The following is a 20122-nucleotide window of genomic DNA, read 5'->3' on the forward strand; positions in this document are numbered from 1 at the left end:
CAAAGAATAGGAGGAGGGATAGAATCTCCCGTGTTTCAGGGGGAGGATAACAGGTTGGAGGGAGTCGAGTTTGCCGAGGTAACGATGCGCGGCAGCTCCAGGGCGACATTATATCGTGCTCCGCCTCGACGTCCGAAGACGAAAGGAAAAAAGCATACAAGGAGAGCACAAAAACGCACAAGACAGAAAAAACGAAGGAAAAAAGGCCTGATTCTTGGGATGAGAACACACGCAGCGTCCGTGTACGAGCATAGTATCGACCTCTTATGCCGTTGAACCAGTCCCATCGATGTCCAACCCTCTACCCTTTCGCACCCCAACTTATAAATGTTTTATCGGTTCTGTGGTCTGAATTTTTCATGAAATATTGCGTCTCCGAGAGGCTCTTATCATTCTTCTCCTTCCCCTCGTGAACTTCGTCTAAGGTCGCGTTGACGCTACCGTACGCATTATTCAAGGTCACCGAAAGAACGATCAGATCAAGATTAAATTCGTATATCCACGTCGACTATAATGTCAAATGTTTGATATGAATGTTGGATTTGAAATTTGATTTTCTGTTGGAAAATGAAATTTTGACACTTGGGTATTCTAATAAAGAGTGACATAGAGTCAAAAAAAGTTCATCAAGGGCACGGTAATGACCAAAAACCGATGAGAATTCAGTTTTTGTCTTTTTCCTCATTTCTCCGATTTCGTTTCGAATTGTTGACGCTAAACAGAAGGAGAAAAGATCGGTAGTTCAAAACCCTCTTTCCAGTTGGTCGCTTTTGCCGGCTCGTGGCTTTCAGGACGTCGGTGACTATTGTCCAGGATCCAGAAAGTAAGTTTTGTTCTGAGTGATACACACGCAGATCGCGGGGGTGTGGAGAACAGGGTTCGAGGGACCTGGCAAATGGAGGGGATGCTCGCGTCGCCGACGATTTTACCTTCCCCCGTTCCAAACCCACTATTCTTCTCGCACCCTCCCCTCCTCCCGACCTACGCCACGACGCCGGTTCAATACGCATGCGAGATAAAGTCGAGGTTGACGCGCGCATGCGCTTTTAGCGGTCGAGCCTTGCTGGCTCTTTTCGATCGACGGGACCACGGGCAGAGCGAGCGAAAACTCGCCGTTGACGACCTCGCACACGTAGTAGTCGCCGAACGGTTTTGCGGCTATCGGACGCGCTACTCCGCACATTGAAACCCTCAACAAATATACATATATCTATAGATATATTGTCGTATATATGCACAAATATATGTCTATTTACATATATATGCACATTAATTCGTTCAGGTATATTAGGATGGCCTGAGAGTCACATGAAAATATTTGTCATCGAAGCGGCGCTCAAATTGAATATTCAAATACAAGAGTGTTTGGAAACATTTGGGATCATCCAGTTGCGAACTAAACGACGAAGAGTCTAATTAAAAAAGATAAAGTTTTTAATGTAAATAATTAATTATTTACTCTTAAACTGACAGATCGCTGATTCAACATGTGGCAAAGTGCAGGACTATCCGGTTGATCCAGCGTCATGGTTAAAAAGTCAACGTACCGGCGTGGAGGGCACAACGATGGAAGCTTAAGTGCTTTGTGCCTGATACGGCATTGTTGTTTTTCCCCGAGGGATACTTAGCGTCCTAACTCTTGAAGAATACAAAAAGTGGTACTGGTAGTTGTTCCCTTGATCGTTAAGTGCAGAAACTCCGACGAAGACGAATCGGTAGATGAGAAATAATCGTTCGGGTGGTTATGCCGGATAAAGGAAGTGGGATTTAGTGGTTTTTTGGGGGGAAGATCTTACGCGGGCTGGATAAGATCAACACCAAGATGAAGGCGAGTTAGGGAGGGCGAATCGGAGTGAGTTATCGCCTTTGGAAAAGGGTCCCAATGGCTCTTCGGTGTACGGGGGCTAATGAAGTGTCTGCAGTGTCTGTGCGGGTTAGTGATCAGTGCGATATCGACGGACCTTAATGACTGACTTGTCTGCATCGTTAAATGATGGCCCACAGATTTTTGGTAAGCGAGTTTTTTTTATTAGCTTTTTGGACGAGCCGCGTTGAAGAACATTCGGACGTTGATGGTTGAATGAGTTTCGCAATAATATGTTTGAAATTCTCGTCGAGAGTGGAACCGGTCAACGTTACCGGAAGTTTGATTCGCTCGCAAGAGGACCAATTTGAGGACCCACGTTACTCGAATGTTCCATTGGAAACGGAAACACGAAAAGGATCAAGATTTCCTGAGTTCACGTCCCCCCCCCCCATTCTTACTCTCAAATCCCTGAGTGATAAAGCATCCAGCACCCTCATGACGATTCGTCACGGGAAATCTTTGTCCTTGATACTTCTAGCGGCCGAGGATCGTTTCTCATATTAATATTCCTGGAATTGGAAAGGAATGTATCTTCGCTTCGATACGCGTCAAACTCGATCACATCATCCGAAAAGTACGGATGAAGAAAAGAGACATATAGAGGTCGTTGGAAATGTCAATGAGATGGTGATGATTTGGTAATGAAAGTTAAAGCCTTGCCGCAGCGGATACCAGAGCGGATAACGTTTGTTACAATTCGGATTGGATCATTTGCTCCATTTCGGAAACACCAATAATTCCTAGAATTCATCGGTGAACTTCACCCTTACGTTCTATTTGCTAAAACCTCAAAACCGAAAACGCATCGTATTTGACTTCGGCACATGGAACTTTTCGCTTTGAGGCTACGAAACCCAAGCAACATTCATTAAATCAAAACTCTACTCCTATTTCCAGAGTTGTTCATCATTTAGAGCAAAAGCTTTCACCGTTGCTCTGCTTATCTTAGGCTGAAGTTCTGTCGGAAGCCACGATGCTTGGAAGCACCAAAAGAGCTACCATGTGTAACGATAAACTCTGAAAGGAGAATTGGATAGAGATTCATAGACATAAGAAAAATAGTCGGATTTGGCCTGAACCGAGTATAGGTACAAATCAACAAAACGAGACTGGTTAGAACGAATTTTTCAGACAAAAAACTTGTTGTTTGGTCCACCGACGGTCATCACCAGGAAAACTGAAACTCACATTGCGATGAACTGAAAATTGACTCTTCGAAAGTCACCTTCGCAAAAATTGACAAAAAACATTGATACTATGAAGAAATATGCCGACAAGAAGCTAAAGTTAATGAACAAAGCTTGCTCTTTCTAAAGATTGTTTGACATGGTCAGCGGTGCTTGCTTCCTGAGTTCGTTATCGATTGAACAGACTTTAACGCGAACATGAGATACATAAAAGCAAAAACTTGTTGAAAGGAAAGTGCAGTGTGGTGAGGAATGAGAAGTAGGAAGTGATATTGTGCAACGTGTAATGCAAGAAACCGATTCGATGTTACCGATGTTGTTATAAGTATATTTAGTATGTTAGTGGTTGGAACAATAGTGGGACGACCATGATTCATCGAAAGCTGCTCTTGATGAGCACAACGAGTTGGACGAGGAGTTCGAGCAGGCATCTGAATTACGTGCTGATAGTCAACCTATTGACTCTCTGGATTATCGGAGCACTATCCGTCAAAGACAGTGAGTACACAACAATCTCTAACGCAGTCTCCCCCCCCCCCCCCCCCCACCTCTCTCTCCCTCAATCTCTCTTCCTCTCTTGCTCCGTCCTGCACCCTAATAACCTTCCAGTCTCATACATGATTAATTACTAAGCCGATATAAACTGGGATAGCCAGGTTACGGGATTAATTGCGCCACGATGCTTACCCAAAACGGAGGCAAGAACCCCACGTTGGTCAATTACGAATTAGGATAACGAAGTGATCCAACCACAAATCCTGAAGTCTATGTCTTCATTCCTGGTCGCTTCCTTGGTGTCGATACATTTTCCTACTGAATTTAGGGCTTAATACATCATTTTCCCGTAAGTAGGTAGATTCGTTGACGACGAGAGGTATATTTTCGAAAAATCAACTCAAGTAACTTGTGAGCAATGATTTGAATCAAATACAACTCTTATAAGATTTCTTGATGGTAAAAAAAAAACAGTTTCCAGACAACTCGATTGATCGTCATTTTCATTGAGCGAGGCTTAAAAGGTTGCTGACAACGGAATATTTTGAAGGAGAGTTGATCTCGTGATGTAGATAAAAACGATGATGGATTTACGCCTTTGTCTTAAACTTTCAGAACTGCGATAGCAGTATCTTGAGACAACGAAAAAAATTGTTCACCTAAAAAGACCATCACCCATCACGATATCTCATTCTGTTTCCATAATCTGCTGACAACGTGTTATAGTTGAAAAAGCATTACCAATGTGGAATAAGTGGATTCACGAGTTCTGGATTGGTTCTCGAATATTCTTAGGTGAAATTCGTCATGGCCGCGCTAGCTGAAGGGAAATACGACTCTCTTCGATCAGTCTGACGTCGGAACCGATGCCGCCAGCTACAGGCTCTTCGGTTACGAACATTGATGCATTTAAACTCTGGTCTCTCCTCGATCTCGGGCGTCATACATCTGCTCCACTCGAACGGTTCAACCCATGGGGCGAGGGGGATAGTACCGAAAGCGATATAACTTCCGTCGTATATATTCTATCAATCCTCGTTGGAATGGGACTTCGATATCTTCCTACCAGCGACAAAATTGCTCGGTCGAACTACCTTTTACGATGAGATCGTGCATCACTCTGCTCCAAGTCTTCCACTCACGAGAGCCAGCATCCTCTGGACGGATGTGACGTATGGTTGAGCAAACTTCATCATCTTGTTGTATCGCTTACACGAATACCGGATGTGCATCTGGCGCCTATTTCATGCAGCGCCCATTTTGTTTTCTCACCTAGTTTATTCTTTAAATTCTACTCGAATCGAACCACTACTTGGTGTACCGCTGTTCATGGGAAAGAATATTTAGAAAGACCTCAAAACAAAAAACAAAATAAGCAGAGTGTTTGTTCGTAAATTGATGGGGTTTGAGAGGGTATTTTAATACAAACATTTCGAAAATTGTTTATCACTCTTAGTAGATTAAGCTTGAGAATGAAGAAAACAGAAGCTGTTGTTGAACACGCATAAAAAGGTCTCGATCGATCGAATAGTCCACGCAATTGTACTTTTCGCAGTAGCTTCTCCATCCATCTTCTTTTCGAAAACAACCCTCGATGGCATTCGGTCGTTGGTACTTCTTGGTGATTGCACGAGACCTCTTTGGGGAAGCCTGTCGCTGATGGCCGAACTTCGGACAATGGGAAAACTCCAATTGTCACATCAACACACCAATAAATGCTGTGCAGGCGGATAGACCGGAAGTGAACACTCGAGAATCCAAACGAGGGGAAAGAGTGTCCGCGAAGTAAGGGTGAAAGGGAGCAGGGGGTTGCAAGCTCTGGTTCGAAATCGACGACAGCAGGCGCAACATTGTTGACCTAGCTCGAGGTTGACCATAAAGTCCAGAACCAGTACATAACCCTTCTTCAGACTCCGTTTCTTCATGGCTCAGCCTATAACTGTAGACGCTCTGTGTAACTGCCTGAGAAGAAGGAGAACCAGCAGAGCAAATCTGATGTACAGCTGCTTCACGGTTTCTGAATACGAAAAGCGCTTCTACGGGTCTTCATCGCACCCATCTACGACAACGAAGGATTCCAACGTCTTGCTTGTGACAGTCCAGCCATCCGTTACGCTCCTACAACTCTGAAATAGTTTGAAAATGATGGCACGATACAGAAATAGATAGCTGAACAAAGAGTGTTGGATGTAAAAACGTTACAATGCCCATGGTTACCGTTCTGACTCAGACGACCAAAAAGATTTGGATGGACATGTGAATACCTCGGGGATTCCCATTTCTGTTTTGCAGCCACTCTACGCGACTATTGAAAAAGGCCGAAACTTTTTAACTATCTTGAAAAAGTGCTTGGTAGTACGAGAAATGCCATTTGCAATCGTTCTGAATCTTTTTACGAGACTAGAGAAACTTCCGGTAAAACCGATTATTTGACACCGTTTGGTAAAGTTCTACGACGACGACCAAAAAAGCTCAAACTTCTCAGAAGCTTTGACGAACAATTGGAAACCGAGCGCGCCAATAGATTTGAATGTTTACACAGAGCTTGTAGTCGAAAAGTGCCGCCGTAGAATGTTGAATAAAATGGTAGATAAATTGAGCGTACAAACACACCGTTCAAGATCTTTCGTTTGTGAAGTTATCGTAAAATGGTATGCAGGAAAATTCAAAGCTGGCCTCTTTTGTCTTTCGGGCGGATGACGTTCTCTCTTCTACCTCTTTTTTTTCAGAAAGCGCGTTCTGGCTCGGGTAACCGTTCGGGTAACCGTAAAGCTTTAGGAAGGTACGTGTTCACACTCTTATTGACTCGAACAGCGGAACAATAATGCAGCCGTCGGTAGTAGTGGTAGTGAACCAGGGGGCTAAGTTGGAGGACGAAGAGGGAATATTTGCCATATAGTATATAGAAGAATGGGGAATAGGGAGGCGAGTTTGCGGAGGATAATATCGCCTCGACAATAGCTTCACGACGGGCCAGAGTGTAATATCTCGCTTCAACCCTCTCACAACCTTATCGCTTTCTCTCTCTCTTTCTCTTTATCCACCCTCCAGCCTTAGCTTTGCTCTACTAGGATCATACGATTTTTCTTCGAATCTCACCCTATCGTTCTTTCTCGTGAATGGAACCTCATCCCAACGACCACCAACCCCCCTCTCTCTCTCTTTCTCTCACCTTCTCCGTCAAACTCAAATCGTACACCCTCTAGTTTCATCCCTTTGGTTCGGGGTCCTTCTCTCTGATTCCACACTTTTATTCCACATTGTACGTGATCTTGAACGATTACATAAATTCGAACATTTTGTATGGACACACGAGTAGTCTGGATCATATCAACCGGAGGGGAGTTCTGTTTATCGGAATGCTAACCGTTTAGCTTCCGAGTGCCCAATGGGGAAGGACTTTTCATCCTGCATAACTTTCTTTTTGCCTACACCCCACTCAAACTCACTAGCTAAATAATGTCTTATCAACAAACTGTGTGTGGCAGTTCTCTAAACATAAATATAATCTTGGCGATGGAACTCGAAGATAACTTCGTATCCCATGGACCTTAAATTGGGGATTCGAAACTCCTCGAATCGAGACAAGTTACAAAACTCGTTATCGTCCATTTCTCATAGAATTATTGAAGATTCTCGGGACGCACGTTGGGTCACCCTGAGGAATCAGCTTAATCTCACTTTTATTACTGCGGTATGAGATAGCCGCACGATGACCCGGCGTCGAAAGAAACTTTCTTGACTTTTGTCATATCTTGGATCCCTTCCCTTACACAGAGAGACCTTATAAACCTTACGGATACCGTCCCCGTGACATTCACGAGTTCGCGATATCATCACGATATAATACTGCATTATACCCACTTTTCCTTGGCTGCCCAGCTCCGAATATCCCTTTTCATAATAACCCTACCTTAAACTCACCAGTATACCTAACCCCCTCGATTTATTCCATCTCCATCCCCTCAGCCGAAACTTCGGACGTATCATCTTTGCATCATTCCTCATCCAGCATTTCCCTTATCATCCTCATAGTTCTTTATTCATTCGTGATCGCATTGCGATGAGCCGGAAAATGATTTTCGGACCTGATGAAAATGTTGCGTGATCCATTGGATGGTTTTTCGAATTTGTGAGAACCCTGAATGAGCGAGCTGTTCAGTCGGCGCGAAACGAGCGACAGTGCGGTGGATGATATCAGCACTTTTTTCTCCGCTTATTTCACGCTTGAAAAATCGGATTTTGAAACTCGTTGAAAGGTCAATACTGACAGATACAAAAAAAACTCGGCAAGTTCTTTTCTTTACCACGGTGCTTTTACGCGACGGTCGAATATTTTAAAATGACGAAAATGAGCTCCGCGTATTCAAGAGAGTTCACGTGAAAGAAGGTAAACGAGAAAAAGACTCTCAAGCCCAGCAGCAGTTAACCCGGGAGCCCGGAAGAAAAACAAGGCCGAGAAATGTCATCGGGCGTATATGGGTATGACTTTGACCCGAATTACCGAGTCCAAGCCGGTTAGTTAAACAGGAAGGAGGAGGACGAAGAGAGGTGGTAAACGGTGGGTAAACGCGTGAAAGTAGTTGTATAAGTCGGAGAGGATCAAGTGCATGGGAGAGTAGGAAAAGGCGGGGATCGTGATCGTCAGTGGATAGCCGTGATCCTCTTCGTCTATTCGGCACCCTAACCCCATTCGTCTTCGCTTCGGCAAGTAGCGTGTATGTTGAATTTCTCCTTTCCAGGATGGGGCTCAGGAGAGAGCCCCGTTCCACCTCAAAAAGAGGCTACGGTCGTCTATCCTCTTATATAGCTCTCCTCCTGCTTCGACTACTCGTCCTCGTGCTTCACCGCCTTCTATCCGATACGTGCGATCACGCCCGAACCGAATTCCAACTTGAAAATTACATGCATTACTCATCGAGTTCAGGCGGATACTTCCTCTCGTAGTTTATACACATAGACTCACTCACGTACGCTGACGAAAATAAACACACTTGAGAGTTTCTCGAATCCGTACCTCGTTTCCCATATTCTTTCAGCATGGTATTCTTTCAGCATGGAAAAAATGCCCGAATAAAACTATGGCATGTTTTTGGGGCCGGAGGACTCGAGCGAAGGAACATTGAAGCTGTAAGCGAAGGGGGCTGCTGAAAACATGCACCTATCCGGGAAATCCTTAACGCGTGCCTGCACTCCCAAGTCTCTCGGGAGGTATTTCTATCCCATATATATTCCTGACTCGAATGTGAAGCTTCTTACCTTACACCAACACTTATTAAGTATTCAGCTATTCCCCTCGAATATCTTGTCTCGTACAGCCCCTCCGAATACACCAACCTCGTTCCTTCCACGTCTTCAATCCCACAGCCCTCCAAGGCACGTAAACACATATGGTCTATCATTACCATGATTAGATTTCTGAATCGACCCTTGAACCCCCCCCCCCCCCCAATTTTTTCATCCTTTCACCTCCTTTATGCGTAAACCGAATTTTATCGACTCGATTTCACGCACAATTGCCACCATTTTGTGATAACAGCTTTCGTAACAACTGCTATGTGGCCACGCTTTTTATGAGAGCTAGCTCGAAGATATTAGATGGAATGATCCTACTCGACGAGGAGTGATTCGAGTGTGTGCTAAAAGTCATGCGCCAGCTTTTTTTCTCCAAGAGAAAGCTCGTGTGTGTAGAAAGCTTGTGTACAGAAAGTATTAATTTATCAAACAAAAGTGACGAGAAGTCGAGTCACGATAGAGAAATATCACTTTGTTCGAGTCCAGAGCACCTGATGCACTGCAAAACGTCGAGGCTAAATTGAAGTGGGATTTGCACGATGGTCCGTAACCCTCATCGTCTATTCGACTATGTGCAACCCCTTTCCTCCCTTTGCCAGGGAACAGCTCTCACCCGGCTCCCGAACGTCCATGAAAAATTTGCATCTTCTCCGGCTTTCGGCAACCTTTCGTCATGCTTTTAATTAATTTTTATCCCTCGAGTCGTTCTTCTATCCTAGCAAAGGAGAATTCTTCTCTTTTTCCAAAGCCTCATCCCCCTTTTTCACCCTCAGCCATACGGCTATCCTCTAATGATATGCCAAGCTGAAATACCCAGCTTCAAAAATTCACGAGCGCTTCTTCGAGCTCACCAGCCTTGTATTATCTCAACTTGGAAGGATTTGCGTGCACATGAAACCCCCTTATATATCCTCCAGGCTTAAGGTTGCTACTGCTGTACACTCCCGACTGAAAATCTCTCCGTCTCGAAACATATACAGCTCTTAAATGAAGAATTTACGAGAGTCAGTGATTTTCGAAAGATTTTATATAGATTCGGAGTACACATAGAGGCAGCTAAGATTATTCGTCGATGTTTAAATAATATATTTGTTCGACAGATTGTCATAAGAAATTCTTATTCTTAATATCCGTAGTCTTACGAGTTCAATTTTTTCTTATAATCTTATTCCGAACTTTTGAAACATCGAAAGTTTTTTTTCCACAGAATACTCGTTTCGTTGAAAATAAGCGATTCGTGCAGATATCAAGATTTTTTAAATGTCAGCTTTTCTAAGAGATACGAGGAATAAAAGAAATTGTTTGAGTAGTCGAGAATTGAAATTTTTAGGAAGCCTCAAGTTTTGAAGATCTTTCCGGCAGTATTTTTAGCTGGAAATGTACATGATTCTTAACAGTTAAAGATTTTCTTGAAATGCGAAAGCCCGCTTCCTCCGGAATAATGGGCCAAAAGGTCAGACGCAGATTACGTTATATATTTTTGTCCCTTAGCAAAACTCGTGTCAACGTTTGTCGAGGGAAATTTTATTAGTCGTCCTTTGTATATCTGTACACAAAGAAGATTCCGGTTGACGGAATAAAGGTTTGTGAAACTGGAATTTTTTCGTTCGTTTGACCAAGAGGAATTTCAATAATAATGGTGAACACGTGAATAAGAGAAATCTATAGGAATAACGATTACATGCGAATGAGACGTTGATCGTACAATAAAAAATTTTGTCAACTTTTTCGCTTCGTTGTGAAAGTCCACTCGAAATTTTTGTCGATTTCAATTGACATCGTTTGTCGAAATGTTCGCGTAAATTTTTGGATGAATTATGAGGAGAAACGTTTGATATTGAAGCGATCGAAGATTATGAATAATATGAATACGAAATCAACGAGTCTTCCGAGCGTATATACGATCGTTCGAATAATTCGAATTATTCCGCGTTGCGGATCAAACTATCCAAGGGGTTGAATTGGCCAAAGCAGGGAAGAGTAGAAGCAAAATAAATTAAAAGAATAAAGCACGTCGAATACGGAGCAAGCGAGGAAAAACCTTGTGTCGAAGAAAAAAAAACGTTACCGACGAGAAAAAAATGAATAAAAATGCTGCAACGTGAGGAGAGGACGAAGTGAAAAAAAGACATGAAAAGATAGCGAGACCAGCTGAACAGGCAGAAGTAGGTTTATCGCAAAAAGAATTATGTAAATAAGGATAGAAAAAGGTGAGAAAAGACCAAAAGGAATGAAGGAAAGGTGGCGTGAGATTAAAGGAATAAGAAATGAAAATACGTAGAGAGGGATTATTACGTCGGACGAGAAACGAGCTGAGAAAGTGCTCCGCCATCGTTGATCCCAGAGCTCCTAACGTTGATGCTGTTAGACGAAGAGTAAAACGCTTTCCAAGGTGCCTTCGACCTTGTAATCACGTTATCTGACCTGCAGATACCATTTTCAAACGATAATCTTCTTTTTTTACCAACAACCTGCCCGAGATAGAATTTCAACAATGTGTTAGTATCAACACATGATAGGATCCTTCAGCTAGAATGAGATTCGAAATTCACTTGCTTATGCGCTGACGTATACCGTAAGGCGTCAAAGATGCATCATCGTTACGACCATCCGTTACATTTAATCCACCAATAACCAAAAAAACGTCCGACATGTATTGCAAATTGTGACTGGGCTACGGCGTTGTCTTACCGCTCATCGTGAGCATTCTTCACGCTCACAAGTGGCTCACGTACACCCGTCTGGTGTATCTCAAACCATGCATGCGTGACTCTAGCTCGTCCGCACAATTTGCAGCAAGCTCCTCGAGTGTCGATAGAAAAATAACTTCGGCCCGATATAATGAGGGAATAAAAATCAAACATTACCGAAACATCGGAGCATCGCGAGGGGACCGAATATCAGTGGCACATTAGCTGACCTAACAAAATTCGAACATCAACAACAGGCCGAAGTAATCATTTTGAAAGGAATGACCAGTATAGTATATGAGCAATCAACGAGGTCCAGTCAATACTGGGATAACGGGCTAACTAGGATCAACAAATGCACTGTCAGGCTAGAGAAACGGGTCGGAGAAGGCTTTTAGCGAGGTGGCTCGTTGCAGCCTTACGCCGTAACAGGTTGAGCTCGTGTGAAGGCTGCTGACCTCATTCACGTGCGTATCTGTAAATGTATAAATCTGTTATTATTACGCCAGAGCCGTTTGTGGCACGCCCTGTATAATAGCGAGCTCGCGGTTTCGTTCAATCCGTCCTAATGCACACCCTGAAAACCACCGGGGCATTGTGCAACGCTCAATCGACCCTCCCACCAACCGAGCCTGGATTTATACAACCTCCAGTGTTATATATATTTATTTTTTTTTCCCGTCTGTCGCCACAAAACCATTTGACTCTCCCTCTCGTTCCCTCTTTTGCACCTTCACGCTTTCCATTTGATGCTATCCGAACTAATTCACTCTCCCCAACCGACTGTACATCTCCACAGGTTGAATAGCTCCGAACTCATGTGAAAATCCACCCCCAGCAAACCTTGTTCCCATTATTTCGTGAGCGTTCAATGAAAAATCTGTACTCCACGGTATTTCATTCAATTTGACTTCCCTTCGTTTTCTACGGGCATGCATTCGTCGGGAGGGATTTTTACAGCTTTTTCCCCTTTCTGAAAACAAGCACGTATCAACGCTGTAACAAACAAAACCGATGTTAGTGATGAACCCTCCCATGATCATCGAGACACACGCGTATTTCGTTTGTTTTTTTCTTCCTTTCGTTTTTCCATGCTAATATAATTGATGACACGACGCTTTTCAATCGAATTGTAACCATGGTCGAGCAGGCGAACAACGAATGGATTATATTTTTGTGAACACTTGAATTTATTATCACGAACATTTCCGTTTCTCCCATGTTTTATTTCATCCTCGCTCGAAGAGGATCTATTAACTTGCAAGGCGAATGAATTTTATTTTCTATTTTCGATAGTTGAAATAGGAACATTTTCAAGAGGCCAAATTTTGACGCAGTTTTTTGTTTCTTGCTTGAAAATGTTTCTCTCAAACTGCTGAGGTCGACGCAGAGAAGAGGAGGAACAAATACCGGCGGGGGCAAAAAAATATGAATGTTTAATGCCCCTGTTTTCGCATTAATCCTAGCACTGAGGCGAGCAAAAAATGCGCATGGAAACCGAGCTGACACAGGAGTTGATGCTCAAGGCCGTTGGAGCCTCGTAAATCGACGGGTATCCATGCGAGATCAAAGGGATCATAAATTGATACGAAACGTGGGAAGCTGTGCGAGGACGAGGGAGTGAAGAGGAAAAATAAAATTTGCAAAAAATAAAAAAACGCGACACTTATCCGTGCACATTAAAAAGCATCGGAGCACGAAAACTGGAGTCGAACGAAGCGCCTCGTTCGATACACTTGCTCGAACAGTCAAGAGCTTCGGCGCCGACGACGCGGACCGAGTGTGACGACTTTTCCAACTAGTCGTTAATGACGGTGCTTCCTGCATAGATTCGAATGTGTATTCAAAGGCTGATGGGCTTCTTTGCTCTTGAATTTTAATTGTCAACTCGATATATGCGTCGAACTCGAAAAAAAAAAACAGCTCATAAATGGGAGGAAAGAAAGGGTGATCTCTTGAACCACGACGCAATTAATGACGAGACATGAAATCAACGAGGAAATAATGGCATATTGGAATCACCTTGGTTTAAAATTAATTACTATCGTACATGGACGCGGAATTATATTAACCTCTAATATGTCAATCATAACTTTAATCTCAACAATATAATGAAATTGTGAAATAGTGATGATGATCACAAATAGGTCGGCGAATTCAATGAATTACAAAGATAATGAATGAAAATGAATATAAATGAGAGAACGATGTCGGAGGAACGAAAAATTGAATTTAATGTCGTTGGAAATTTATGATCTTTTTGATATTTCGTGTCTCACAGTGGGAGAGTGAGTGACAAGTGACGGGGCCGTAAAAATCCGTCAACCCACTCGCGTGCTTCGAAGAGTTTTTCCAGAAAATCGCAATAAAGATCGGGATGCTTCGGGACGAGTTCAGCTTTGTCACTTTCATTTCAACGATGTCACACTTCGGTTCAAGAGTCACTGACATTTATGTACGTTTCAACATAACACGCCACCCCCTTTTCTCATTCTCATACCTCCGTATACATATACGTGTATCCGGAAGCTTGTTCTACCATCTTTCCCTCGAGTGACTCGAAATTTTCTTGATGCGTAGAGGTCATGAATATGAATCTCGACAGAGCTTCAAATTGTCAAATGTACACGAAATTTCTCGCATGACTTTGAGATTTCTTATCTGCGTCGTAAGAAACTTCTAATCCTGAAACAAAAAGCCGAAAGTTTCGGTACATTTATCTCTTTATCGATCAAAATTTCAGGCAAATTCAACATCATTGTTAACTCTGAAATGAGAAACAAATTAATTTTGACTATTGGCTGAGTGAATGATCATTGAGGAATCGATACGGCTTCATAAATAAATAAAAAGTTAAATGCCGCAAATTGGACAAGGGAAGTTCATAGAAAAGTCCATTATCTCGAGTGGTGATGGAAAAAAGAAAAAAAGTTGAGTTCGTTTTAGTGTGGATAGAAAAGTCATGAATATTTTACATTTTTCAACGCCGTACGGGAATCGATAAGCAATTTCTATCGATTAATCATGCACAAAAATATTGGGCATTTATAAGTTGACATTTTTAGGCAAACGCTTCCACGTGTAAAGCATATTTTTTGATTAATCGAAAGGCTGATTAAATTTTTGCAATAATCGCTTACTTTTGAGATATGGAAGCTTTTAAATTGAACGAAAATGATATAGCTCCGACATGTGCTGGACTCCGTCCAATAAACCGGTAGCTATTCCCAATGGACGCGTGAATATTAAGCGTCAACGTGCAGAAACTTTCGTAAAAATTTCACCGGTCGTTTCACCGGGACAAATCCAACGAAGGGATGAAATTTTCAGCGGAGCCAAAGCTTGATTAAGCCCCGTGGCAGATGTGGTATTTTCTGTGTTTTCAAATTGAAATACAACTTTTCAACGAGAAGTAAATCATGACGAACTAACGACGACAATAAAGAAATTAGTGTGTCATTATTATTTGAAAATGGGTGCATTACCAATACTTCGCTCTGATATACTATTTCCGTTGAACTTTTCACAATATTTCATCATCGTCGAATTTTGAAAATTTTTCATCAATAAAATGAACGATTGATTCGGTTAAAATATTTGCATAATTAATTTTCTTTTTAATGAAACAGTGCTGATTGGCCAGCCCGAAATATTTCACATCACCGTGGAAATGAATAATCAGCGGAAGGTAGAATTTATTCACTATATTATTTTCGACGTTGAAATGTATAATTCAATGTTTTCGGCAATACTAATATTAGTGCCACGTATTCGGGATAAAAATGAACGTATTTTCTCGAGCATACTAACACGTAACTTCTGATGGAAAGGTTTTTTCTCGGTCAGTAAATTTTCATACTGGATTTTTGTCAGCTTTTATAACAATTCCCATGTTTCTTTCCCTTTAAATTTATCATGCGATTACAGTGATACACAATTTTGTGTAGCATGCCATAAAATAGCTCGTTTAATAAATTTTCAATTCGTATAATGAGTAGGAGAACGCGAATCAACATATTATCTAATTGGTAAAATTCGTTAAAAATGTATTCCATTAAAACGCCGCTTTTCATTTGATATTACAAAAATTTGTATTCTCTGAATTGTTCAGAGATTCAGTTCCTATTTTCATTGTCATATGGATCTGCCATTGATATGGTTATCCGTCAAATAGGAGAGACCGGGAAATAACGGGGTATTTCAATATGTATATACGGAATTGAAAATTCGAAAAAAAAATTCTTTCAAAGTTTCTTATCTTGTTATATTTTTTCACCATTCCTTTTTTATCTCTCTTTTTCCGTACTTTTATTCAGTGCATCTCAAATTTTTTTACGACGCTTCTCAAAAAAAGCAATCAAGATACATTGTACTGAGATTGTAGTAAAAAAAAATCATAAATTATTGATGGGTATCTCGTTTTACTGGACTTTTTTTCATTCGCAAAAAATTATGCTACATTCTCGGTTTCGAACGTAAAAAAGAGACAAAGCTTCTCGAAACTCTTAAAAACCATAATATTCCTTTAGATACCCCGTTTTATCCCGATCTCTATCCAATTGCACTTTGTATTCGGGAATAACGTCGAATATTTATTTACGAGGATAATAAACAAACATCGATGTAATGTACTACTATGACGCGGTAATTATGCACGCGTCACATAATGGTTCACATTGTCTCCGGATTTTGATCATTCGCAAATTGCCGTTGTCATCTACTAGTTTGAATAGCCGAGATGAAATTATTAAGAGACTCGGTAGAATCTCGGGACAAGTATTATAATAAACCTGAAACACAGCACGAATGCTGTAAAAAAACTAGAGACAAGTACATTTATGCCCTCTGGGAAGTCATCTGTAAGATCATGGAAATCAATGGTTGTAAGACTTTAAATCCAAGAAACAAAACGTTGTCAAATAAATGCAGAAATTGCCGAGCACATCGCAATACGAACAAAAGAATTACAAAAGAAGAAAAATAGGACAAAAAAAATTAAAACCACAAAAAATACAAAGACAAAACATTACAAAAACAAATTGCGACTAAAAAAAATTAAGATCATAAAATTTTAAAAAAAATTACCCACGGAAAAAAATTATATACCAAAAAATTGAAACAAAAAAAATTTGGCCGTTGTACTTGGCGTTTTTTTTCTAGCTAATATTATCTAATTTACCTGTATCTTATACTCACAAATTCGAAAGTTGAGTAAAACGCCAAATACAACGGCCAAATTTTTTTTGTTTCAATTTTTTGGTATATAATTTTTTTCCGTGGGTAATTTTTTTTTTAATTTTATGATCTCAATTTTTTTTAGTTGCAATTTGTTTTTGTAATGTTTTGTCTTTGTATTTTTTGTGGTTGTAATTTTTTTGTCCTATTTTTCTTCTTTTGTAATTCTTTTGTTCGTATTGCGATGTGCTCGGCAATTTCTGCATTTATTTGACAACGTTTTGTGGAAAAAGTGGAAAAAAATATACCTAGACATCGAAAACCATGAAGAAATATATCTGGACATCGAAAACTATGGAGGCGCCGACTTAAATGTCGAAAACCTTGCAGTCGTCGACCTAGACATCGAAAACTATGGAGCCGTCGATCTGGACATCAAAAACCATGGAACCGTCGGCCTAGACATAAAAAACCATGGAGCCTTCGACCTAGACATCGAAAACCATAGAGCCGTCGACCTAGATATCAAAAGCCGTTAAGAAATATTCCTAGGGTCGAAATCTATGAAGCCGTCGATGTAAATGGCAACAACTATCATGAAACATACCTAAACATCGAAAACCATGAAGAAATATACCTAGACATCGAAAACTATGGAGAAATATACGTAGACATCGAAGACTATGAATAAATATACCTGGTCATCGAAAACCATGAAGAAATATACCTAGACATCGGAAACTATGGACCCATCGACCTAGAAATCGAAGACTATAAAGCCACCGACGAGAGATGGATTTTGCTTGTGCCTTTGGTGAATAGGGGTCGAGATCGTTTCTCTACTGCGTATGCACCGACACATCATTCTAACCTCGTACGATGACGCGCGTAATTATTTTTTTCAAGCTTTGCTCGTACAAAAAATAAAGAATGTACGAATGTACATTTGGCGCATTCTTCACTTAAATTCACTCCAATGCTTATCACCAACGATAAGCACGAGTAAAAAAAAGCCCAATCTAACGATTTACTCGATAGCATCATACCTACTAAAAGAAGATTAAAAAAAAGATTCGGCCACAATACGTGACTCAGATTTCTTGGAAAAACGAACATGTGGTATGTCACATCACCTTTAATCCCCGAATGATTCGATAACATTTTGTGAAATTGACAGCTTAAATTTTGAATACAACGGGGAACTGTCACTTTCCAAATTTTTGAAGCATGAACAGATTCATGGAAATATATAGATATACAATTTGTATTATGGCACCAGAAAAAAATATATTGATATATAAAATGTATTATGGCACCAGATTTGTCACTAAAGAAAAAACAAATAAACATCAAAAATGTGTGCGAAAAAATGCAACATTTTTTGATGAAATTAAAAAAATAAATCATTAATATCTTTTCAATGCGTTAAGCTACAGAGTTCGTAGAGGTCGCGATCGAAAGATAAAAAAAAATAAAAAATATGTCATCTTGCAGAATTCACAGAAACACTATAATTATTAAATCATTAAAGAAATAAATTTCGAAAGTTATCGAAAACAGCTGAAAAACATCGTCGCTCCTGTAAAGACTCTCTGGAAGCGACTCGTCATACATAAATGTACTTGTCTCAGAGTCGCTACCGCGACTCTAGATTTTCGTCCAATTTCAAGATCTATAATTAAATATTGTATCATGAATAGCCCAGATGAAATTATCAAGAGACTCGGTAGAGTCTCGGGACAAGTATGTTATACTATTTTCGTCCCATTTCGAGATCCATAGTTAAATATTGTATAATGTTTCGTTTCGATAGTGTCACTCGCGGATTCCCTTGAAGGTGATGGATCACACGATATCATACGTTGCCGCACCCACCCCTCCCTTGTCGGTACTGCAGAACTCGAAACCAGCTACTGCGCAAACTACCGACAGGTGTCGCGACGCGATACTTCCATCAGGTTCCAACGAAGAACCCGATGGATGAGCAGTAAACCTGATGCTCGCTTAAAAAAACGGTAAAATAGAATAAACAATTTGTCTTGTTTATACCAAGGAACGATTTCCGTTCCGTAAATCTCCAACAATTTTCATCGCTGGTTAGTTCAATGGAAATTGAACTCTCCAGCAGTGAAGACTGCTGGGTTCTCGCTCGAGACAGCGATAGAATTCGATAAACAATTTAAATTGTTTATCCGGGAGAATGTTAGTTCTTTCCGAATATCTCCAATGATTTTCATTGATGGCTCTCCAGCAGTGAAGACCGCTGGGTTCTCGCTTGAAAAAACGGTAGACATAAATAAACAGTCAAATTGAAAAAAAAGAAAATTTACCAGAATTATTGAAAATTTCGCATCTTCAGTCGCTGTTTTTTTCTCCAGTTATTTTTTCTCCCTTTCGACATCGAGCACGTTCCTTTGTATATTTTGTCCTTTATTCTTCAGCACTACACTTTTTCCGCACCACTACACTGCACAAGAAGACTTTCTGTCAAATCCATGACGTATACGAAACGTCATTTTCTCTTATGCTCCTTCGTTTGTCTTTTCAGAAACTGATGGTCGCGCACATTTCGATAAACCAATGTCGATAATTTTTTTTAATAAATTTTTAAAAGCTTCTTTCTCCTTCATTTCATGATCGATTTGGATGCAATAAAGCTCAAAATGGGTGTTTTTTCATTGCCATTGGCTGACATTCACCAAATTGCGATTCGATGGATATTTACTGACATGAGTTATTCTACAATTACTCAGATGGTAATACGAAATGCAAAAAAAATCAAAATTTCGAAAAACCCTCATGTCAGCCCAATTGTGGCACAATACTGTATTCACAGTTTAAATTTCAACACAATCGGTTGAACGGTGCGGCAGAAATTAACTTTCGAAATTTCGATCTGCATATACCGACTGATCCATCACCTGCTTTAAAAACTCAAAATTTAAAAAAAAAATCTTTTTTTTAAATTGATTTTCTTTTTTCATCAATCAATAAATTGATCTATCAACTCAAGATAAGCCATGAAATAATTATATTATCATTGAAAATATGGATATTTCCACCATTTGTGATATTTGTACAGTTTTATCTCATTTACGATAACTTCATGATATTCTTTGAAGAACATGAGGCAAGGGAGCACCATAAGCAGTTAAGCTGGATGTGTCGATTTGCATATGTTCTGTCAACTACTGTCGTATTAAAAAAATTATTTTTCATACTTATTTCTCATTTCCTATAAAAAAAAAAAATTATGAGGCAAAATGGATTTGCCCTCGAAAAAATGCTCTTTTGACGATTTTGACTAATTTTCTTAGATATGTGGTGAAATTAAATAAAATTTGAATTTTATGAAAAAAATGGGGCAAAAGTGACCTTTTCTTTGTGAGAAAAAATTTTTGTGTCCACTTTGC

General features: G+C 40.4%; 1 protein-coding gene across 1 annotated transcript in view; it reads left to right on the top strand.

Moving 5' to 3' along the window:
* The first annotated feature begins 1124 nt into the window (after positions 1-1124).
* Positions 1125-20122, top strand: part of LOC122412164 (neural cell adhesion molecule 1-like) — a 101551-nt gene continuing 82553 nt past the window's right edge. Inside the window, exon 1 of the mRNA XM_043421513.1 lies at positions 1125-3552. Within this exon, the coding sequence (XP_043277448.1) occupies positions 3423-3552 (130 nt within the window). The 5' untranslated portion in view covers positions 1125-3422. The remainder of the gene's footprint in view (positions 3553-20122) is intronic.

This window comes from Venturia canescens, chromosome 6, assembly GCF_019457755.1.
Source record: "Venturia canescens isolate UGA chromosome 6, ASM1945775v1, whole genome shotgun sequence".
Lineage (NCBI taxonomy): Eukaryota > Metazoa > Arthropoda > Insecta > Hymenoptera > Ichneumonidae > Venturia > Venturia canescens.